At 42.2% G+C, this 24,117-nt stretch overlaps 5 protein-coding genes across 8 annotated transcripts; 2 read left to right on the top strand and 3 right to left on the bottom strand.

Annotated features, from left to right (window-relative positions):
* Nucleotides 1–848: 848 nt before the first annotated feature.
* arf5 (ADP ribosylation factor 5) lies at nt 849–5,783 on the bottom strand. Its single transcript, XM_022768580.1, has 6 exons — nt 5,564–5,783; nt 5,115–5,195; nt 3,976–4,085; nt 3,537–3,608; nt 3,061–3,186; nt 849–1,905 (listed from the first exon to the last, which is right to left on the bottom strand). Exons 1-6 carry the CDS (start codon nt 5,628–5,630, stop codon nt 1,819–1,821), a joined length of 543 nt encoding a protein of 180 aa, XP_022624301.1. The 5' UTR covers nt 5,631–5,783; the 3' UTR covers nt 849–1,818.
* A 522-nt stretch (nt 5,784–6,305) lies between these two features.
* gcc1 (GRIP and coiled-coil domain containing 1) lies at nt 6,306–10,599 on the top strand. Of its 4 annotated transcripts, none has more exons than XM_022768578.1 (4): nt 6,306–6,454; nt 7,131–7,632; nt 7,912–8,586; nt 8,919–10,599. In XM_022768578.1, the coding sequence occupies exons 2-4, from the start codon at nt 7,249–7,251 to the stop codon at nt 10,182–10,184; spliced, it is 2,325 nt and encodes a 774-aa protein (XP_022624299.1). In that variant the 5' UTR covers nt 6,306–6,454; nt 7,131–7,248; the 3' UTR covers nt 10,185–10,599. The 4 variants fall into 4 exon arrangements, with proteins under 4 accessions (XP_022624299.1, XP_022624300.1, XP_022624296.1 ...); XM_022768579.1 differs by having other exon boundaries at nt 7,119–7,620; XM_022768575.1 differs by having other exon boundaries at nt 7,119–7,632.
* Nucleotides 10,600–11,557: 958 nt separating this feature from the next.
* dennd6b (DENN domain containing 6B) lies at nt 11,558–19,122 on the bottom strand. Its single transcript, XM_022768587.1, has 20 exons — nt 18,897–19,122; nt 17,885–17,923; nt 17,739–17,781; nt 17,553–17,662; nt 17,029–17,109; nt 16,517–16,622; nt 16,348–16,427; nt 15,223–15,285; nt 15,071–15,126; nt 14,801–14,923; nt 14,392–14,487; nt 14,187–14,281; nt 13,587–13,652; nt 13,439–13,503; nt 13,251–13,340; nt 13,065–13,118; nt 12,866–12,975; nt 12,688–12,790; nt 12,534–12,608; nt 11,558–11,998 (listed from the first exon to the last, which is right to left on the bottom strand). The coding sequence occupies exons 1-20, from the start codon at nt 19,041–19,043 to the stop codon at nt 11,852–11,854; spliced, it is 1,749 nt and encodes a 582-aa protein (XP_022624308.1). The 5' UTR covers nt 19,044–19,122; the 3' UTR covers nt 11,558–11,851.
* Nucleotides 19,123–19,773: 651 nt separating this feature from the next.
* On the bottom strand, nt 19,774–21,089 carry lamtor4 (late endosomal/lysosomal adaptor, MAPK and MTOR activator 4). The gene is made up of 4 exons (XM_022768585.1): nt 20,938–21,089; nt 20,730–20,813; nt 20,080–20,197; nt 19,774–19,990 (listed from the first exon to the last, which is right to left on the bottom strand). The coding sequence occupies exons 1-4, from the start codon at nt 20,938–20,940 to the stop codon at nt 19,893–19,895; spliced, it is 303 nt and encodes a 100-aa protein (XP_022624306.1). The 5' UTR covers nt 20,941–21,089; the 3' UTR covers nt 19,774–19,892.
* Nucleotides 21,090–21,941: 852 nt separating this feature from the next.
* atp6v1f (ATPase H+ transporting V1 subunit F) lies at nt 21,942–23,571 on the top strand. Its single transcript, XM_022768584.1, has 2 exons — nt 21,942–22,208; nt 23,049–23,571. Exons 1-2 carry the CDS (start codon nt 22,051–22,053, stop codon nt 23,248–23,250), a joined length of 360 nt encoding a protein of 119 aa, XP_022624305.1. The 5' UTR covers nt 21,942–22,050; the 3' UTR covers nt 23,251–23,571.
* The last annotated feature ends 546 nt before the right edge of the window (nt 23,572–24,117 follow it).

The following is a 24,117-nucleotide window of genomic DNA, read 5'->3' as shown; positions in this document are numbered from 1 at the left end:
AAAGGGAGTCTGTGACTGTCACGTTAATGTGTCATGGTGTCAACACTGTAGAATATGAAACAGATCTGGTTTCAACACTGTAGAATATGAAACATAGATCTGGTTTCAACACTGTAGAATATGAAACAGATCTGGTTTCAACACTGTAGAATATGAAACATAGATCAGGTTTCAACATTGTAGAATATGAAACATAGATCTGGTTTCAACACTGTAGAATATGAAACATAGATCAGGTTTCAACACTGGAGCATGAACAGGAAAATATGACATAACATTAAAATTCATTTCAACAAATTTGTTTATCATGAAAATCCAAATAAACTGACAGATTAAATTGATCTTATTATGAAAAAACTTAATTTCACAAAATCAGTTTAATATAAGTTGGTGCGGAAAAAATCATGTTGATTTTCATGATATAAAGTGAAATATTGTTATAAGAAGAAAAGTTTCCTGTTACAACAGAATCATTCACTAATGAGAAAAAGTCTAAATGAAAATAGCAAAAATATATAAATAAACTAACATTTCATTTAAACATTTTCTTGTTAGAACATAAAACAATATAAGATGTTTTTAACATGATCTTTTCCATGTTAAAATTTTTCCTGCCACTGTGACATCACATTGTTCCCCCATAACAAAACATTTATCTTTCTCATTATTATTATTAGAGATGAGGAAGAATTCTCACAACACAAAATAAAAAAATGTCATAACATGAAAAATCTCAAGAAAAGATTCTTGTAACAAAACTGAGCAAATTTACTTTGATCTGTTTATTCCTGTCTCTAAATGTTGTTAAATATGGTTCAAACTTATAACAAGAAAATGTTCACCAAAAATTAATGTTATAAAACATTTTTGTTTTAATAACAAATATGTCAGAACATATAAAATAAAACCTTTACATCTCATTTAACAGGTTCATTTTCTTCTTATAACACAAACTGGTGATGCGTTCAAATACCAAATTATAACAGGGAATTTTTTTCTGTCACAAAAAGATTTTTGGAGCCTCATGAATATGAATTATTTTAAATATTAAACTAAAAATAACAAAAACAGGTGCGAAGAAAAAAAAACCTTTATTGCATCATTGTCGTCTCTGTTTCTTCTTCACATTGATAAGGAATGACGAGGCCTTCAGGTTCGGCTCTGTGGAATGAGTCATCAAATAACAGGTAACTGTCACCTGCAGTTAACTCCGCCCCCTGCCCCCACCACAGGTAACCGTCACCTGTCACAAATTCCGCCCCCTGCCCCCACAGGTATCTGTCACCTTTCATAAACCCCACCCTCTAAAAAAACAGGAAACAGTTACCTGTCATTAACCCAACCCCCTCCCCAACAGGTAACTGTCACCTGTCACAAATCCTGCCCCTGTCACATCTGTCAACCTCCCCTCAACAGGTAAGAGTCATCTGTCACAACCCCACCCCCCCACAGGTAACTGTCACCTGTCAAACACTGCCCTCTAAAAACAGGTAACTGCAGCCTGTCATAAGCCACGCCCCTCCTGACTCACTTCCTGTCACATGATTCAGTTAAAACATGCGGATTAAAAGAAAAAACAGATCTAACAAACATCTGCAGGAAGAACAGAAGAGGATGATAGGAAATAAAGGTGAGCTCAGAGTCCATGACGTCACTTCCTCCTACAGACAGACACATTTATAATTTAAAAAAAACAAAAACAGTCCTGTGAAACTCCGCCTCCTCCTGCACCTCTTCATCAGTTTGTACATGGTGACATCAGTCGATGACATCAGTCGATGACATCAGTCTGCTGCTTCCTGTTACCTGCCCGCTGCTCTAGCGTTTTGACAGCTCATTGGACAGCCAGTCCAGACCCTCGTAGAGACCTGTACCCTGAGTGGCACAGGTGGCCTGAACGTGCCACTGAGGAGACAAAGACACAGGTACAAACAGCTGTTAGACACCTGGACAGGTTAACATGATAATTATCATTATTATTAATATTATATTGATTAAACACGCCTGAACATAAACATCTGAACATCTTTTGAACTTTCTCTGTGAAGTAATCTGACCAGACCTCACTGTGTAGTAATCTGATCAGGCCTCACTGAAGTAATCTGATCAGACCTCTGTGAAATAATCTGATAAAAAACCTCACCAAGTAATCTGATCAGACCTCACTGTGCAGTAATCTGATCAGACCTCACTGTGTAGTAATCTGATCAGGCCTCACTGAAGTAATCTGATCAGACCTCTGTGAAATAATCTGATAAAAAACCTCACCAAGTAATCTGATCAGACCTCACTGTGTAGTAATCTGATCAGACCTCAGTGTAGTAATCTGATCAGATCTCACTGTGTAGTAATCTGATCAGATCTCACTGTGTAGTAATCCGATCAGACCTCACTGTGTAGTAATCTGATCCGACTTCACTGAAGTAATCTGATCAGACCTCTGTGAAATAATCTGATAAAAAAAACCTGAGAAGTAATCTGATCAGACCTCATTGTGTAGTAATCTGATCAGACATCACTGTGTAGTAATCTGATCAGATCTCACTGTGTAGTAATCCGATCAGACCTCACTGTGTAGTAATCTGATCCGACTTCACTGAAGTAATCTGATCAGACATCACTGTGTAGTAATCTGATCAGATCTCACTGTGTAGTAATCCGATCAGACCTCACTGTGTAGTAATCTGATCCGACTTCACTGAAGTAATCTGATCAGACCTCTGTGAAATAATCTGATAAAAAAACCCTGAGAAGTAATCTGATCAGACCTCATTGTGTAGTAATCTGATCAGACATCACTGTGTAGTAATCTGATCAGATCTCACTGTGTAGTAATCCGATCAGACCTCACTGTGTAGTAATCTGATCCGACTTCACTGAAGTAATCTGATCAGACCTCTGTGAAATAATCTGATAAAAAAACCCTGAGAAGTAATCTGATCAGACCTCATTGTGTAGTAATCTGATCAGACCTCAAATATGGTCAGATAACGTTCTTCATGTCTGAAGACTGGATCAAACTAAATGACTTATTGATTCTTATTGATTATTGATCCTTACAGTTCTGCTGCGCAGGCTGTGCAGACCCAGTTTGTCGGTGAGTTCACTGACTCCCATGGCGTTGGGAAGATCCTGTTTGTTAGCAAACACCAGAAGAACCGCCTCCTTCAACTCGTCCTCCTGGATCTACAGAGAGAGGGAGTGTCATATGTATCATGATGTCACTGATGGTGTCATAAATCTACAGGGCCGAGGTCTTCACTGTGGATGGAGTCAATTGATTTTTTTTCCAGTAACGATAATAACACTAATATATTTAAGAAAAGTGTGTTATTATTTATTCTGACGTTGGTGACGTTGTCTCTATCTCAGTCAGGACGAGTCTATAGAAGAAATACTGGTCAGATTAATCAATAATGAAACAAACAGAGTGTTTAATTTGTGCTGAAGTTATATTTATCTGTAGAATATAAAACATTGTGGAAAAATACATACATTAATAAAATAAAAGGACAAATAAAGAATAAGTTTCTTACCATCTTGGAGAGTTCCTCCGCAGACTCTGCTACTCTCTCTCTGTCATTACTGTCCACTACAAAGATCAGACCCTACACAGCAGACAGAGGGGTCAGAAGTCACACCAATCAATATCATCAGTCTGAGTGTGGGACAGTTCAACATAGTGGAGCCAATAAACCAAGTTCTCATCAACCAAACACTGGTTCTGGATCCATCAACTGTTCAATGGATTGTTGTGACCTCTGACCTGAGAACAGTGAAGATCAAACCTGACACTGGATCAAAGGTCAAAGGTCAACAGCTTTTCATTGTGTTATAATAATCAGGTGTATAGTAACAATAATAATAATAATAATAAATAATAATAAAACAACAGGTTGTATGATCAGATGTGTTTTCATCTCTCAGAGTAGACTTATATTAACTTCAACCACAGTCCTGGTCCTGGTTCAGTACCTGAGTGTTCTGGAAGTAGTGTCTCCACAGAGGTCTGATCTTGTCCTGACCACCGACGTCCCAGACCGTGAAACAGATGTTCTTGTACTCGACTGTCTCCACATTAAAGCCTGAAACAGACACAGTAAATGGTTCAGGTCTGATGTTGGTCCCAGACTGCTTCAGGTCTAATGTTAGTCTCAGACTGGTTCTGTCTAATGTTAGTCTCAGACTGGTTCATGTCTAATGTTAGTCTCAGACTGGTTCATGTCTAATGTTAGTCTCAGACTGGTTCATGTCTAATGTTAGTCTCAGACTGGTTCATGTCTAATGTTAGTCTCAGACTGGTTCATGTCTAATGTTAGTCTCAGACTGGTTCATGTCTAATGTTAGTCTCAGACTGGTTCATGTCTAATGTTAGTCTCAGACTGGTTCATGTCTAATGTTAGTCTCAGACTGGTTCATGTCTAATGTTAGTCTCAGACTGGTTCATGTCTAATGTTAGTCTCAGACTGGTTCATGTCTAATGTTAGTCTCAGACTGGTTCATGTCTAATGTTAGTCTCAGACTGGTTCATGTCTAATGTTAGTCTCAGACTGGTTCATGTCTAATGTTAGTCTCAGACTGGTTCATGTCTGATGTTGGTCTCAGACTGGTTCAGGTCTTTAGATCCATTGGTGTCACAGAACAAATCAGACTAAAGTAAAACTATGTTTGTTTATTATGTTGTCTGATGTGAGTCATTAACAAGCAGATGAATTAACACTGAGGTCTGCTCATGGCTGCACTGTACTGTTAGAAACCAGCTATCTTTGTATATTACATCTTTATATACTGATTATACAGATTAATAAACTGTCTTTACTCTGTACAGGATGAGTGTTAGACTGTTATCCTAATGAACTGTATTGATAACCAGTTTCAAATGGTCCAGTAACATGTGACATCTCTGGTTCCTGTTGTGAGGATTTTGAGTGTTTGAGTGTTTCAAGACAAAACATTTGAAACTAACAGGAACCTGTTCACTGTTTTAAAACAAACCATCACTTCAGCAGAAAATAATTCATGTTTGAAACGTCATATTAGACATTAATTGCTGACAGACACACATTACACTGACAGTTATCACCTGATTACGGATGTGATTACTGATTATTTACCGATAGTTGGGATAGTGGTGACGATCTCTCCGAGCTTCAGTTTGTAGAGGATCGTTGTTTTTCCAGCTGCGTCCAAACCCACTGAAACAGACAGATATCAGAGTTAAAGTACAAGAACTGACTCTGAACTCCGGGTCAAGCGGCTCTGTCTTCGTCCGCTTCAGTCTGCCGGTAACGGGAGGTTCATTAAACATAAAGAGTTAAACTCTGCCGTTAAACCGCCCCGTTAGCTCTGAGCGTTAGCCTCTGACCGCTAGCGGTGTTAGCTTCTGTTTCTAAGATGTTCTGTCATGGACGGAGGCTTAGTTTAAGCAGCCGGTTCTTCAACACCGGGAACGGGATACAAGTTATTATGTTAAGGACAGAAACCAGAGTATGTAGCGTGTTTTCAGCCCTCGCCGGTCTGGCCGGATAGCCTCGGAGCTAGTTAGCCTAACCGCGGTGCTCACCCATCAGGATCCTCATCTGCTTCTTCCCGAAAAACCGGGAGAACAGAGACGAGATCGTCAGGCCCATTTCACTAAAATGTCCCGTTTCAGGGGCGGGAGGAGGTCAGCCGGTTAGTCCGGGAGCAGCTGCTGGTCAGAGCCGGGGAACAAACCGGGAACAGGCGGAGAGAAACCAGAGTGGGCGCAGCTCCTCTTCGGTGCCACGTCCAGGCCAACGCGGAATAAATGACGTCACTGCTTTGAAAAAACTTTATTAACACTCAGAAGTGATGATCCGTTCAAGGACTAGTAGAAAGCCTGCACACTCAATACCTTTGTATTTCATTCCACCCAACAGAGGAAGAAAAGTTTTAAATAATAGAAATGTCAACAATAATACATCTTTATCAGACTTTACCAAAACACACAATAAAAATAGTTTGATAAAATTAAATACTATATGTAGATAAAATTATAAATAGACAAAATTGACACAAAACTCATTATTATTTTCCTGTTGTCATTGTTTCATTTAAAAATATTCTCTTACTTTTGAAATTTTCAAAATTAATATTTTTTTCTGTGTTTAAAAAAAAATCACATTAACAGAAACAGTGCAGGTCACTGTGACATAATTTAGTTTACGAACAACAGAACGTGTCCAGTGTCTGTCATTTTGTCTATGTAAGGTTATATTCCTGATTTCATGAATGCATCATTGAATTCCCGCCTCCTCCTCCTTCAGATCCGGTTGAGTCCAACATGGCTGCTGTTAGCTGACAGTTCATGTTCTGTATTTGTTGAATTTAGTTTTACAATAAATAAGATTAATAACGTTTTAAAACAAGGATTTCCTGATTAAATCAATAAACTCTGATCTCAGATAAAATTGACTGACCCCCGTCTACTCAGGTAAGAACCGGAGAGAGGTCGGTGACTAACGACGGTGTTTGTCGGTAAATGTTAAAGTTTGTTTCTGTCTGAGCTTTAAACTGGGTTTACATGTCTTATCAGATGGACAGTTAATGACGGTTAATGACAGTTAGTGACGGTGGCATTAATTAGAAATAATGAACATTAACTAGAATATAGAAGAAACTGAGACTGAACCAAAGACCCGGATCTGTGTGTGAACCTGTTGTTTATATCCGGACCTGAAACTAACGATGTTTTCATCACAGACTAATGTGTTAATTTGATGTAGTTCATCGTTTTGTCAACAAATGATAATAAATAGTTTAAAAACTTGTTGTATTTTCACAGTCTTGTTTGTGTTTAAGCCAAACGATGATTCAATACTTTTCTCTCAATCAGCTCATTAATTAATTCGATTGAGGGAGGGAATATCTTTAGACTGTACTGAGGGAGAAGAGAGATCTCCCCTCCCCCATGTTGTGCAGTTTATAGTTTTACTCAGTTAAATCCAGAGGCAAACATGAATCAAACATGAAGCAGTGAAGCTGGTTTTAAAGACTGAAACATGTTCGTCATTAAAGAACAGTATTAATGTTTCTGATTGTGTTTAATTGCAGCTTTACACACTGACTGACGGACTGACTGCTGCTTGTGTTGACAGTTTCTTTTCCAGTCTAGCACAGCCTCAGTTTTCATCATGGTTGGTTCCACATGAACCAGTTCTGGTCCTGACGATGGATCCAGTCTGATTGGACCCTGGTAGACTAACAGTCTGGTAGACCAGCAGAGTCATGGAGAAGTTTGGGATGAGTTTCGGGGGCGGGCCCAGTAGGAAGGAGCTGTTGGACACCATCGAGTCCCAGAAAAAACAGCTGGTCCAGTACCAGACCCGCTTCAAGGATGTGGTCCGGGCCTACAAGAGTCTTCTGAAGGAGAAGGAGGCTCTGGAGGCCAGTCTGAAGGTCCTGACGGTGACCCAGGAGGTGGACCTGAACCAGCAGGGCCAGGACAACACCGCTGGTGCTGCCGCCTCAGACCTCCCAGAGGACGGCTGCTCACTGCACAGTGAGGACAGCGAGGACACGGTGGCGTCTGTGGACATGCCCACTGAGACCACCAGAGGGGACCAATCAGAGGAAGACCAGGGAGAACTGGGAGGGAAAGTAAGCTCAATGGTACATTTAAAAAAAGTCAGCTGACTGAAACATCCTTTAGTTATTAAATGTTATCTGTTCTCCAGTTTCTCTCATATACTGTACATATAAATATATATGTATGTATATATATATATATACTCATATATATATACGTACATATATATATATATGTACATATACATATATATATATATATACTCATATATAGTCCAGGTAAACCAGAGTTACCTGGACAGGTGTGTTTGGTTCAGTGTATGATGCAACATGACAAGTTCAAACTCTCGTTTCGTCCTGCAGACCCTGAGGGTGGAGAGGGCGGAGCTTGAGGCCGGTGCCACAGAGAGCAGTGGTATGGGGGCGGAGCCTCAGCAACAGGCCACAGCCCTTACAAGCGTGGAGGCGGAGCGTCGCATCGTCCAGCTGAAGAGCCAACTGACCACGCTCACCGGCGCCCTGGCCACGGTGACACAGGAGAAGTCTCGGATGGAGGCGAGTTTCCAGGCTGACAAGCGTCAGTTGAAGCAGGAGGTGGAGGAGCTGCGAGAACGCCTGGTCACCGTGACGACACAGCAGGAGGCGGAGCTGCACGCTCTGCAGCAGCAGCTGGCCGAGAGTCGCGCTCGCATCATCACGCAGCAGCACGAGAGGGAGCAGGAGCAGGGAGACCACGTCCAGCAGCTGAGGGAGCTGCAGAGGATCCTGCAGCAGGAACGAGACCTGCGGCAGGACGCCGAGCTCCGCCTACAGGACGCCAACACCACCCTCCTGATAACATCACAGGCTGTAGACCGCGGGGTGGAGTCTGAGGCTCACCTTAACCAGGTGAGGGAGGAGAGAGATGAGCTGAAGAGGAGGCTGCAGGCCGCAGAGGAAGACCAGAAGAAACCAGATCCCAGAGTGGATGAGCTGCAGCGGGAGCTGAGGGAGCTGAAAAACCACTTCCAGAAGCAGATCCACAGCGAGACCAGGAAGGTAAGGCTAGACCAGAGCTAACTAAAACCAGATCACAACTAGACCAGGAAGGTAAGGCTTGACCAGAGCTAACTAAAACAAGGCCTACATTAACTAAAGTGGATCCACAATCAGACCAGGGAGGTAAAAGAACTTGAACCAAACTCCAACTCTGAACTCAATCTGACTGAAGATTCCAGACTATAATCCAACAGGCTCAGGTTCAGGTTCAGGTGCAGTACCTCACATTGTCCAGCAGGTGTCAGTGTGACTGTTTGAAAGGTTCAGTGAACTTCTTTAGGTTTTAGTCTCAGCAGGTTCTGGTCTCAGTCTGAACCCTCTCTGTGTTTCAGGCCTGCGAAGCGGAGGAGCGCACTCGTGAGCGTGCTCAGGCCGCAGAGATCCGGGTCGCAGGTCTGGAGCAGCGAGTCTCTGAGCTGTCGGAGCTGCTGGGTTCCTGTGAGAAGGCGAGGCAGCGAGACCAGCAGACCGCTCAGAGACTCCGGGACCGGATCCTGCAGCTGGACACAGAGAACAAAACGCTTGCCATCGCCGCCTCCAGCAGGTCGACCTCTGACCTCAGCATAGACGAGTCGCAGCTGGATGTGGGTGCGCTGAAGGAGAAGCTGCAGAGGGTAAAGAAGCTGCTGATGCTGGCGGCTCAGAGGAATCCAGACCAGAACATCCAGGACCTCGCAGAGACCGAGGCAGAGCCGGGTGGGGACAGAGCCTCGGCGCTGGTCTACCAGCAGGAGCTGCGGCAGCTGAAGGATGAGTTTGAGCGTTACAAGCTGCGAGCACAGGTGGTGCTGAAGAACAAGAACGCCAAAGATGGCTGCCAGGCCAAAGAGCTGGAGGAGGTCCGGGACCAGCTGTCCGAGCTGAAGGAGAAGTACATCAACCTGCGGATCCAGAGCGATGAGGCCGAGGCCCGCCGCTGCCGTGAGCTGGAGGAACGGCAGCAGGCGGTGGCGGCACTGCAGCAGAGCCACAGACAGGAGGTGGAGCGGGCGGAGGCACTGCACCGCGACGAGCTGCTGCGACTGGAGGCGGAGCTTCACAAACAGAGAGAGAGGACAATGGCTCTGCTGGACGAGAAAGACCAGGAGCTGGAGAGGCTGCGTGCCGCCGCCGCCCTCAGCCGCAACAACGACTGCAATGAAGCTGCTGATGTTGATGGCGAGCCCGGCCCTGAGAGCGAGGGTGACATCGTCAGCCAGGCCCTGCGGCGGGTCGCCCCTGCGGAGCCAACACTGCTGTTGTACGCTGAACAGCTGGCCAGGAAGGAGGTAGAGGTGGGCGGGCTGCGGCGCCACAAACACCGGCTGGAGGAGGACCTCCACCAGCTGCAGGCCAGGCTCATTGCCAACGGAGAGCGACATGACGAGGAGGTGACAGAGCTGCGAGGACAACTGGACAAACTGATCCGAGACCAGAGCAGAGAGGGTGCCAACATGGAGTACCTGAAGAACGTCATCTACAAGTTCCTGACGCTGCAGGACGCCAGTGGGAGGCAGCAGACGCTCACCGCCATCCTTACCATCCTGCACTTTAGCCCGCAGGAGAAACACCACGTCCTGAGGCTGCAGGGGGCGACATGGTGGGCCAACAAGAGATAAAGACACCTGAAGAAGAAACATCACCTCCTGAACCTGAATCCAGTCTGTCTGTAAATCAGTGACACATTCCCAGACTTTGATTTCTCCTGCAGTTTGTTCACTGGCTTTGATTCTGAACAGGTTTTACAAACAGACCTTCTTGACCCTTCTGATGCTTTCCAACATAAACCCCATTACATGAAACCAACTCACTCTGACCGGCTAGCGGTTTATGACGGGAGCTATAGTTTCATTTATCTGATGTTTAAATTGATAGAAAACTTGCAGTTTGGTTCTGTTCTCCTGTAGAAACTGTATATTCATATTTAAACATGTATGATTATATGACTGTCACTGAATGAAAACATTTAAAAGGTGACTTAATGCAGTTCTTCATATCATTGATATGTATATTTTGTGTAGAAATTAAACTATTTTCCTGCTTGACAAAGTTTGGTTAATTCTCATCTTCTAAAATATGATAATAGTAAATTCACCTTAGGGTTTCCCACAGTGTCTACTAGAAGAGGCAATTTAAAACTTTTCCTCAACATTACAAATATAATATTACAAAGGAGAAAATATACCATGATTGACCATGTGATCAAGATTCAGGTTTCAGTTCTCGAAACAAAAAAATATTTAAAGTTTGGGAGAAACGGAACAAAATGGTAAATACATTATTATTCTTATTATTATTACCTCTTTTGCGAGTTACATTCACTGAGCTCAGTCAGTTTGTGGATTTCAGCTGTGATTCAATGTTAGAAAAATATCACTTCATCTGTGGTCAGTGACGTTATATGGTAGATTCATTTTTTAAATGAAAGTAACAGAAATAAAGTGAATCAAACTTTTCAGAACAGAGGTAAACAGGAGAGCTAAGCCGGAAGGCAAAGCTCTCGATTTACCGGTCGATCTACGTTCCGATCCTCACCTATGGTCATGAGCTTTGGGTAATGACCGAAAGAACGAGATCACGAATACAAGCGGCCGAAATGAGTTTCCTCCGCAGGGTGGCCGGGCTCAGCCTTAGAGATAGGGTGAGGAGCTCGGAGTAGAGCCGCTGCTCCTCCATGTCGAGAGGAGCCAGTTGAGGTGGTTCGGGCATCTGGTGAGGATGCCTCCTGGACGCCTCCCCGGGGAGGTGTTTCGGGCATGTCCCACCGGGAGGAGGCCTCGAGGCCGACCGAGGACACGCTGGAGGGATTATATCTCTCGGCTGGCCTTGGAACTACTCAGGATTCTCCCGGAGGAGCTGGTGGAAGTGGCTGGGGAGAGGGCCGTCTGGACCTCTCTGCTGAGGCTGCTGCCCCCGCGACCCGGATCCGGATAAGCGGGAGACAACGAAGACGAAGAAGGTAAACAGGCAGCTTTTCAATGAACTGTTTGGTTCTTTGTTGGATTTTTATTTAAACAGGTTTTATAAATATTCTATGTTACATGTGAAGCTGAATGTTAAACAACTGAAAGTTTGTTTCAGGCCGAAAAGAACAAATCCACAACTTCTCAAATATTATGACAGCGCATCAGAAATGAAGTTGTAGTATTTCATGAATGAAGACACTATAGTGAGAAAAAATGTTATTATAAGAATAAAGTCATTTTAAAAATAAAGAGCTGAAGTCTGAAACATGGAGAAGAAGAGAGTCAAATCAAGCAGCTGGGACATGTTCTTCAGTGTGTGTTCAGTGTGTGTTCAGTGTGTGTTCTCTCTGTGTGTGTAGAACACTCTGCAGGTCTTCAGACAGTGTTGTGATCATTGTATTTATAAAAGTGTGTAGTTTGTGTAAAACTCCGTCCTTCACCTGCAGCTGCTGTCTGCGAGCTTTAATCTGAAAAACACAAACACACCTCCTGTCTGTCATGGAAATACAATCACAATCAATCTAGAGCAGCCTGTTAGGGACAATCTTAAAGTGTCAGTCTGGAGGATTTCCATTGAATCAATGAACGAGGAAACAACAGTGACTGGCACTGATCAGTGATATTGATGAGTAATATTGATCAGTTTGTGTGTGGGGGGAGTTTCCTGTGTTCAGCTGCTGCTCATACAGAGAGGATCAGTGAAGAAGATGAAGGAGCCACAGAGAGATGAAGAGCTGCTCTTCAGACTCCTGACTGCTGCTAACAGAGCGATGGAACAAACTTATTCTGTGACTGGAAGTCATTGTGCTGTCCACACAACTCTGGGAGTTGTAGTCCTGACCCACCTGGATCACAGGTGTGAAATCTCCAGACTGACACTTCACAGGTAAACAGTCGATGAAATGAAAAGGTTCTACTGAGAGAACGACAGACCATTTAAATAAATCTGTTACATCGAGTTTAGATCCGGATCTCAGACGGCAGTCACCCTGATCCACTCACCAGTTTCTCTCTGAGCTTCAGAATCAGATCTACGATCTCCACCTCAGACTTGTCTTTGGTCCAACCGAGCAGGTCCTGGAAAGACCAGAACATCAGGGTTAGAGGATCCAGATGTTTGACAACTGTGATCCAGAAGTTTGATGAGATAACTCACAGCGTCACAGATGACCTCCAGGTGAAGACTCTCCAGTTTCTGAGTCATCTCTTTGTGTCGCTGACGATACCAACCGTCAAAGTTCGGAGACCTAAAGAACTTCCTGTCAGGAAAATGTGACATTTATTGTGTGAGCATGGGAACATGGAGACCACCTGCACATACCTGAGGGACTCACCTGTACAGTCCTATCCAATCACCTTTGAGCACTGAGGTGAGCTGAGGCCCAGTGTGATCCAGAGTGGACATGAACTCGTCCTGACTGAAGGGTCGAATCTGAGGAGGAGTCTGAACAAATGAAACAAATTAATCACCGGTCATCTCCACACTGATGACATCACTGTGACATCATCACAAAGAAGCCACTTCCTGTTTACCTTCCAAGGCGTCACAGATCTCTGCAGAGGCATCAGGCCTGCCATGTACCGCTCCTGACAGACAAAACGCAGGGTTACACTTCCTGCTCTGTGATTGGTCAGTGCTGATCTGACATCATCGAGCGTCAGTATAGCGACAGGTGGACAACAGGTGACATTAGAGCGATGTGATTGGCTGATCCTCACCAGAGGGATGATGAAGCTCTGCGTCAGCTCTAACAGGTGTCTCCTCAGGATGGCGCTTTGAACCTCTGACGGTCTCTTCCTCTGGATGCCCTGAACATGCAGACGAGACTCAGACTCATTAAACAGGTCATGTGATCTTTGTCATGTGATCATCGTTATGTGTTCAGGTCTGAGTTCTGCTGCTTCACCTTCAACAGCCTTTTAATCAGGATCTTGTCTTTGTGTAGAAACGTCTTGTACGCTGTGTAGATCCCTGCACACACACACACAAGTCACACTGAGTCACACACACTCAGGTGGTCTGGGTTTTCACCTGGTTCTATTCTGTCAGGTTACCTGGTTTGGTGTCCAGTGTTTTCAGTTTGGACAGCTTCTTCACCTTCACCTGTTTGGGTAAATCACCTGGAAGTGATCAGACAGGTGAGTCGTTATGATATTAACCGTAATAATCAATTCATAACCTCAGTCATCTAATGAACTTCATGGTTAATTATTTTATTATATGTTTAATCTGCACAAGGTCAGTCAGAGTCCGACTGATGTGATTAGATTTAAAACAAGGAAACATTCACTTATCAATAATAATAATAATAATAATAATAATAATAATAAACAGAAAGATACTGTATTTCTTTGATAAAAAACTGAATATTTCATCTCAGCATTCTAAACTTTATTGACTGAACTCAGGTTTTTCAAAGTAAAGATATTAAACATGTGGTTCCTCTCAGGGTTCTCAGGCTCTTCTAGACCAACATGTGGAACTCATGGATTGTTTATAAAACAGTTTTCATGAATGATCAGCTGCTTGTTCTCTGTGTTTTACAGTGTTGTTTGTTGTGTAGGAACACCTGTGACATCTGACCTGGTTCATGTCACACACCTGTTGAATCAACCTTCATGTGAATGAATGTATGAACAGAGGAGAGAACAGACCTGCCATCCTGATCTCTCCCAGTCTAACGATGTGAGGCCACGACTGGAACGTCTTTATGAAGAACGGGTTGGTGACTCCCAGAACCACGTTAGGTCTGACAGAGACAAGACAGGTGTGTTCAGACAGACAGGTAGAGTCAGTGAGTTCAGACAGATTGACACAGTTGAGTTCAGACAGGTAGACTCAGGTGTGCAGGTAACTCACGGGGCCTGTGTCCTGGTGGTGTACTCTCTGAATTCACTGTCATGGATGGTGAAATAAGGACGAAAGTCGCAGCAGAACTTCAGAGGACTGATGGAGCTGAGGAGACACACACCGTTACCACGGCAACAACCACTCAGAGTATCTCTCCATCAGGAGCTCATTAACACACATCATCAAACATCTGTCCTGATGTTTTTGTGACTCGTTCACAGTGAATCAATAAATGTTGAATATTTTAAGATTGATTTTATTCTTCACGTGAAAAGACTCAAAGGTGTCTCAAGGCTGTGTGATTGACAGGTGACCTGTCCAGGTGTGCTCCGCCTCCTCGAGAGATGTCAAACTGTGTGAATGTGATCACTTCACACCTGAGGATGTTAAAATGACTCCTGATTGGCTGTTCAGTTACCTGACGAGAGCCAGCACAGTTTCCGAGGAGATGGTGGGAGACAGCGCCATGACAACCACCGGTTCCCCGAGTAACATGAGCTCCCAGAGCATCTGCAGGTGGATGAGCGCTGACTGGAAACACCTGGTCAGAGGTCAGAGGTCACGTTAGACGAGTGGAAACAGTTCATTCAGTCATTAAAACATCTGCTGACCTTCAGAATAAAACTAGAATGATCAAGACAAACTAAACTAAATGTGGATCAGGTTCAGAGGAAGAACTGGTTCTGACTTGAAGAGGTCCAGTTCATGGATCGTGGGCAGCAGTGTCGGAGCCGGCAACAGGTTCTGAGGAGAGACAGATATTAATAATAAAACTTTATTGATTTATTTATTAATGATAGAAGCAGAGAGAATGAAGATGAACAGCCTGTGACCTCTGACCTCTTTAGCAGCCTGTTTGACTGGACTTCCTCCAGGTTTGTCTGATTTTGAAGGAATCCTCACCTGGACAGTGAACAGGTGAACAGACAGGAAGTTCAAATACAGACAGGAAGTTCATATACAAACAGGAAGTTCATGTACACTTTAATAAATCTGAGACTTTAATGTTCTACATTTTAAAGGTGTAATGTGTAAGATTTGGTCAGATCTGGCCAGAAAAAAAGCAAGTGTGTTTTTCCACCGCTGGAGACAGCTCCGGGTAAAGAGATATGGCTTGATGCTGAGCTTGCAACTGTTCTGTTAGACAGGTGAGTAACATCTAATATTGGTCTGTAGCGAAAAGCATCATTAGTGCAAATGACAAACCGTACTGACGAACACTTCAAGTGGCATAAATGTATGATTGATGATGTCGACAGACGTTTTAGCGATGTAGCAGAATTCAGCCTGTTCCTGCGGCTGTTGTCCAGCTCGATGCGTCAGTAACTTTTCTTTTACAAGTGAGACAAAGAGACTGTTTAATCCAGAACCAGCAGGTTCAGGATCCACTGCCTAATACTGTATTTATTTTAGCATATTCATATCCTGACTATTTATTTTACACACACAACAGACCTAACATGTTTGAACATAAAGAACTTATATGATCTAAAGGAATTGTCGTATCACATGTTTGTCTATATCAGGACCAGAAGTCCAGTCCGGTCACCCCAGTGATGGACCAGCACCTGCCTTTTCTTCTGCGTCTGGCCTCATCGATCAACAACCAAATTACATCAACACCTTGAGGTGTGATCCCTGCACAGAACAGTCTATACTGTCTACACTGTGATTTTTTGCACATCCTTTATCTTTTTATTGTTATTTCTTCTTAATATGTTTATTGGATAGTGAACCAAACACTAAGCCGTTCCTCCATTATCTCACCTGAACATTATTCCATTATTCTCATGGTAAAACCAGACCTGTTTGTTATATTGTGCAATGCATCCTGGGAGTTGTAGTTGACTTCTCTCCTTCAGTTTTAATTTTATCAGGGAACCAGATGTTTTCTGGAGGAAGACGACCCTCCTCTCACCTGTCAACCAAGCCCCTCCTCTGAATGACCACACCCCCTCCCCTCACCTGTAAGACCACGCCCATCACAGGCAGGTTAAGGGTCAGTCCAGGTACAGGTGAAGGCCACTGGTCAATCTCGTTACAAACTGTGAGGATGTATAATAGATGTCAGGTGAAATTTCTGCCCATCTGTTCTGATTGGCTTGAGGTTATGATGTAAGCATGACATAATCACCTGCTTCGAGACAAGGCTCCAGCTTCTCAAAGAACTCAGGTGCAATGATCTGCAGCAGTGAGTGGAACAGGTGAGTGTACGGCAACCTGGACACCAACACCAGAGACTGAAACACAAGTCACATGACCCCACAGCTGTCAATCAAACTGAACAGGTGTGAATAGAGGGCTGTTTCATAAAGATGAGAGGCCTGACCTGATCCAGGATCAGTCTGACTGGTTTATCTGAAAGTGACACTGATCACGAGTTCACAGATCTTTACAGATAGAACTAAAATGTTGATGTCTTAATTAGACGAAATCATTTTTAAATAATTTAATAAAATAATCAAATAAAATAATCAAATTAATGTTAATTTAACACAGAGACAAAAATGTTACAGCAATAAACAAAGAATAAGAGAAATCAGCAGCCTGTTGTAGAACAATTGTTAGCTCCTCTGTTAGCTTCTCTGTAAGCTAAATTGTGACCAGGTGTTGGACTGTGACTAGGTGAGTACAGGGGACCCTCACCTTCTGGAAGTATCCTCTCTTCACTGAGACGTCCTTCACTTGTCTGAAATAGACGTAACCAAAGAAATGGGACACTTCCCTCTGAGGACACCAGAGAAGATAAAGTCAGTTTATAGGGAGAGCGACAGGAAGTGCTATTATATCCCAGAATTCATTTCTATCATGACGTTGAATGTTTCCTTAAGAAACAGAACCAGACAGAAATAAACACCAACGTCATAATGAACTATGACCATCAATCATGCTGTGTAATAACAGGGTGAACTCTAATCAATCAATCAATCAATCAATCAATCAATCAATCAATCAATCAATCAATCAATCAATCAATCAATCAATCAATCAATCAGAATTACATTGAGATAACTGAAAGGACCTCAACATCTAACATGTTCTTTTTTAAATAGAGCAGAAACGTTGATGACAGTCTTTGATGAATCTGATGATCCAGTAAAAACTAATCAATCATGTTATTGACAAGCTGATGGATCAATGACAGCAGCTTTTTCCCTTTGTGAACTCACCTGCAGAGTAACAGGAGCGTCTCGGTTATAAGCATCGTCTCTGAACCTCGAAGCTCTGCGACCGACCGACTGACGTAACCTGAAGCTGAACTGAGTGTCCCCGAGGCATCCTGGGAATTAACACAGACAGGTCATGTGACCTCTGACCTAGAGCATTGATCAGTGTTATTAGATGGTAGAGTTTACCTGAGTACGAGTCAGGGAAGGACAGGTAGCATATGCTGGTTTTCTGACAACAAACATCAACAATAAAGTGATCAACTAGTGATCAATAAAGTGAATGTTAGTCCACAGTGATAATCAGAGCAGGTGTAGAAAGACGTCAAATTTACCTCCTTCTCAGTGAGTTTCACATCTGGAGGATAAACCAGCTGAAAACGCCCAGAAAGAAAAAAACGTCCTTTCAAAATTATGCAAATTTAATCTTTGTCCATCAACAACCTGTAAAATGGCAGAAATACACCTGAGAATATAATGTTCACTTCAGCTGCATCATCATGTCAATAACATCCAAACCAGCCTTCCATTCCCACAATCATCCAGTGAACAGCAGCAAGAATTCATTCATTCATAAATGTTGTTTGTTGACTGGAGTCATGCCGAACTGAACAGTACACTATGGATATCAGTCATTTAATATCGGTCACTGAACAGCTAACAGCTTTTAGCAAAGCGAAGGTCGAACTAAATGATTGTCAGTTTTATGAACGGAGTTTGGTGTAAGTAGCAGAACACGGTGGAGGAGCGCAGGGGAGATCTGTGGGTCACTGCTGACATGATGCTGTTACGGCACAAACCAAATCACATGTCAAATTCTGCTAATTTAACGACTGTTAGCCTTTCAGTGAGACGGAAACCGTGTCTTCGAACCTTTCAGACATCCCAAGGGTTGAACGTTGACTTCGGCTTCACATCATCACCAGTCCCTTACATAAAATGCTAACTTTTATTTGTCTTTCTGTCTGCTTGACAGCAGCACGAGGTGTGAAGAATCTATTAAATTAAAAAAGGAAAACAGCTGTTTGGTTCACTGATGCAGCTAAACAGTGTACTTCTTCATTATCACATATATTTTAATTTGAGTCATTATTACTAAGGAACATTTGGGAAGTTAAATCAAAAATACTGTTTTTCAGACGGAGTTCGTTTCACCTGTCTCCATCAACCGTTAAACACGGTTAATAACAGCACAGATTTACTACCACCGTGTTTAACGATTAACGGTTAACGTTTTTCAGATCGGCATCTGAACCGTCTGTTCCGAACTAATATTATTACTGAACATCTAACTGATCGATCACCCTGAGGATAAACGATGCTAACAATGCTAAGCTAACACTGTACCTCTATGGCTTGTCCGAGCTCCAGGTCGAAGGTAACGACACACACACACTCCAACCAGGAGGCGAAGCGGGACCATGGATACCGGCTGTCCCCGCCGCCCGCCACCTGGTCATGCCGCGGGGAACCGGAGCCGTCAAACGAGTTCATCACGACCGCATCAGAGCTCCACAACCTCCATCCGTCTTCCTCCGGTCCTCCATCCACATGAACCGGTAAAGATACCGATTGGGAGCAGAGACCCCCGGTGGACAGAATGAGACACTGCAGCAAGACAACCACGGACCGGGACTGTCGTACCTCTGGATCTTCACTGGTCACTAAAAGTCCTGCTCTCAGTTAATACATCGGGACAATGGGTCATGTTGCTGTGCCTGGGGGGTCAGGGGCGGACCTGAGGACCAGTCCGTGGTTGTATGGATAGACTTGCAGCTCTTTTTTAGTCTTACTGACCACTCAATTACACTCACATTCGCACACTGATGCAACAGCCATCAGGAGCAATTGGGGTTCAGTATCTTGCCCAAGGATACTTCAACGTGTGGCCTGGAGGAGCCGGGGATCAAACCACCGCCCTTCTAATTAGTGGACAACCCACTCTACCTCCTGAGCCACAGCTGCCCAAATGAAAGTCCGTCTTCATGTGGACTCTTTGTATGGGGACCAGAGGACTGTGAGACCCCCTGTCTCTCCTGACTCCCTCTGGAAAGATCCCGTGGTCTGAATTCGTTGTAGAGAGGGTCTGGTTATTCACGTTAATGATATGTAATACATTCAGACAGGTTTTCTACTGCACTGGTCCTGCATGAGGTCCAGGTCTACTGGACTGGATTTAGTGATCAAGTTTGATTGATCAGCTCATTCAGGACAAACACACAGATAAAAGACCAAAAATCACTTTATTCACACGAACAAAAACAATAAACATCAGAAATCAGCTGGAGGTCACTGTAATGTCACAGTGTTGACCTCTGACCTTCATCACCATCATTTTGTTATTCAGACGCTGATTGGCTCCTGCTGGTTGTTCTGACGTTTGACCACAAAAACCTTTTGACCAGAAACTGTCACCGTGTAAACGAAGTCCTCCAGGATCACTGAGGACAGAGGCATGAGGACAGGTGAGTCCAGATGAGTCTGTGTGTGTGTGTGTGTGTGTGTGTGTGTGTGTGTGTGTGTATGTTACCTGACATGCGTTTGAAGGGCGGATCAGTTGATCCAGGTAACCTGAAACGACTCGCTGTTCGAACCATCTCCATCATCACACCAGCTGTGTGTTCATCATTCTCCAGCTCACCTGCAGACTAAGCAGGTGAAAAAATCAGGGGTCAGAGGTCAGGATTATGTCCAACAGACTGGATTCATCTCTACATACATCTCTCTCTATATATAAATATAAAATGAAACACTTCCATGTCTTAAACCAAACTACACAAAAAAGTCAAGAATTTGAACAGTTTCTAGTTTTATGAGTATTTATCATATATAATGTGAATTCATCATTTCATCAACTGTCTCTTTAAATTCACCAGCATCAATACGAAAGTTAAGAATAGATATTTGAATTGAGTTTGTTGTTTGTGTCTCAAACCAAACTTAATGAGTTAATTTAAATTGAACGTTTTCTCATCTCTTACTTGCAGAATTAGACTAAAATTATTTTTAATCATCAGGCCCCAAGTTTCAAACCAGGAGCTAAAAAAAATAAAAAATAAAGGTCCTGATAATTTAATGAGATTATCTTTCTCTTTAATTCTGTGTAAAGGTTTGTGACAGAGATGTGAACGGAGTTTGGCCAGTAACCCGACCGGTAACTGTTACAGATGAAACACTCACAGCCAGGACCCCGTCCTCACTGATGACCAGGTACCCGAGCTGATCCGGGATCCGCTCCAGACCCGCAGTCAGAGCCGCAGTGGTCTGATGACAGCACAGACAGGGTCAGTCGAAGCTAACAGGCTAACTGGTAACAGGCAAGTCAACGTCACAGTTCAATAACTTTATAAATATGAGAAAAACATAATTATTCAAGTGTCTCACTCACCATTCTTATTCTTATTCGTATTCGTATTCGTATTCGTATTCGTATTCGTATTCGTATTCTTATTCTTATTCTTCTGTTTTTACAGGTTGTAGCCGGGTTGTAGCTCAGCTGCACTTCCGTCTTATGATTTTTCACGTGACCGATGAGACCTTCATGTTCTGTTGGAAACTTCAAACGAACATGAGAAGAGAAACCTAAACGGATTATTTATCATTAATTGAGGTAGATTTATGTTCAGACATCTTGACATCACGCTTTATTTAATGATAATAATTCCACTTTTACTTTATTGCATTTATTTCTTACTCTGTATTTTTCATGTCTTCTCTTACATTACTCATGTAATGTATTATGTAATCTATTACTCAGATACATTACTCACATATGTCATCTCATATTACTCACATGTAATAAACTGAACATGTTTTTATCTGAATACACATATTTCTTTTGATGCAGTATTTAAATATTTATCTGCATGAACGACACAAACTATAATAAGTCTTTGAAATCACATCAGCTGTAAAACAAAAAAACCCCGATGAATTGTTTTTATATAATGAATATTGTTTTTTATGGTTATTGTGAGATTAATGACAATATAAACAACGACACTTGAGAAAGTATTACTAACAAAAACAAAGGTACAAATGCTTCATAGTAAAGTAGGGAGTAAGACTGAACCACACAGAAAAATGTGTGTGATGTTTTAACGTTACGTTTGTATTTGTGACTTTTAAAAACTTGAATTAGAGAGTTACAGATTGCCCATGAAGGCAGCTTTACTGTTAACAAGTTTTAATTTGGTCTGTTGAATATGTATTTTTATTATTATAAATAAATATATAATAAAAATACAAAATTAACGTCATATCATCAGTCAGATAAAAGTAAAGGGTCGCTGAAGTTTGGTATAAACCACCGCTTTGATTTTACATTTATTTTTTTATATTTATTTTGACATGTTTCTGTCTCCGAGCAGCAGAGGGCGCGAACCTCTGCAGAACTACACCGGAAGTTGCAATCAGCTGACTCTCACATGATCTGTAAGAGCTCGGTAAAATCATCTGAATTATTTTCTCCGTTTCTCGGTTAAAACTTGATCTTTGAACAATGGCTGGTCGCGGGAAACTGATCGCCGTTATTGGTGACGAGGACACGTGCACCGGCTTCCTGCTCGGGGGGGTCGGTGAACTCAACAAGAACCGAAAACCGAATTTCTTGGTGGTGGAGAAGGACACGAGCATCACGGAGATCGAGGAGACCTTCAAGTAAGAACAGTTCGTTTTCATGCACCAAACTCCATTCAGAAATCAGTCTATTTAACGTTTCACTCATCTGTGAATGAAGCGGTTTCTTTGACTGTACATGTTTGTAAAAATCAGAGGCCAAAGGTCAACTCAGAACGTAAATCATCCAGGAAACAGCAACATGAATTCAATGAAACATCTGAACTGATTTCCTAAACACTGGATTCACAACAATCAAGCGTCAGCTGGAATGTTATTTTGATCATGAAATTGAATGATTATGGCCTTGTGTGTTTTGGATCCATAATCTCATTAACCTCAAACCAAACTCCTCTTCAGCAGTTTTCTTGTTTATGAACTCTCTTTAGAACTTGGCTGAAAATAGTTGTAATCATCAGGGACCAGAAGTCAGCTCTGTGTAAAAAATGAATGATTTTTTATAAATGCTGAATTCACAATTTACCAGGATCAACAAAATATTAAATTGGTAGAAATTTGAATAGAGTTCTGTGGGTGTCGATTCAGAAACCAAACTCTATTCAGAAACCACACAGTTCAGTTATCTATTAATCTGTTGTAAAACAATTAACTGTTTTTCAATCATCAGGCGACATTTTTAAATTAAACTAAATCTTCTTAAATATTTAACTCCTCAGTCGTTCCTATGAATCCATGAAACATAAGTTTATATATGAAATATAACGTATAAAATAAAATTTAGAAATATATATTTATAAAATATAGGTTAACTTTACTAAATGCACCATCATTGGAAATTTTAAATTGATAGAAATGTGAATGGAGTTTGGAGTGGTGTTGTCGGTTTGTCCTGCTCCCTGCTGACTTATTCTCTCTGCGCAGGAGTTTCTTGGCGCGTAACGACATCGGCATCATCCTGATTAACCAGTTCATCGCCGAGATGATTCGTCACGCAATCGACGCTCACATGCAGTCGATCCCCGCCGTCCTGGAGATCCCGTCCAAAGAGCATCCGTACGACGCGTCCAAGGACTCCATCCTGCGCCGGGCCAAGGGCATGTTTTCCGCCGAAGACTTCCGATAAACAACGAGCGTTCCCACACTGTGTTGAAGAAAAAAGTCCCTGACATGTTGTTTTCCTGCTCAGTCATGGTGGATCATTATTATATATCGATTTCTTCTTCTTCATTCCTCCTCACGTTGTTTCTGTTTTTATTTCAGTTTCCAGGAAGTAGAAGATTTTTCTGTTTCTGCCTTTTATGGACAAAAATATAAAGTTTTCCTTCCTCTGCTGGAAATGTGTCATGATGGATATTAATCCAAAGTGTAAACAGTGATGTGTGTTTTTGTGTTTATTCAGATGTATTAACTTATTAAATATATATATATACACACACACACATACAAAAATATAAACAATAAAAAATAAATGTTGTCTCTGAAGTTATGCTTTTTCTGTTTTTAATCAGTTTTACATTTTATATTTTTCATATTCACAAAATGTTGATATCAAACGTCAGAGACATGATAATCATGAGGAAGAAGATGATAAATCTCCATAGTTTAATATCATTTATTGTGTGGTGAAGTTTTTTGAAGTAAAACTATTGACTATTGATATTGATTGTCAGACAGTCAGAGACACTAACAGAAGTAAATACGTAAATCCTCTTTAATCATAAACATCAGAGCAGCACAATGAATTAATAAATTATAATGATAAATGAAATAAAGGTTCAACAAGAAGCAGCTCAATGTGTCTGTATGAGAGAAGAATGTCATGATGACATCATCTTATCTGACTTGGACTGAAGCTGCATGGTGACGAACATTAACAGACAAACACACTGATCAGAGGTCAGGGTCGTTCAGCTAATAATGTCCATCAGTAAATATTGAAATGACACTGAAGGTCTTCATCATTCATCCTGTCGGCAGACTGAAGGTCAGC

This window comes from Seriola dumerili, unplaced genomic scaffold, assembly GCF_002260705.1.
Source record: "Seriola dumerili isolate Sdu_G_001 unplaced genomic scaffold, Sdu_1.0 BDQW01001709.1, whole genome shotgun sequence".
NCBI lineage: Eukaryota > Metazoa > Chordata > Actinopteri > Carangiformes > Carangidae > Seriola > Seriola dumerili.
Note: the sequence above shows the minus strand (reverse complement) of the source record. Positions and strands in the feature narration are given on the sequence as shown.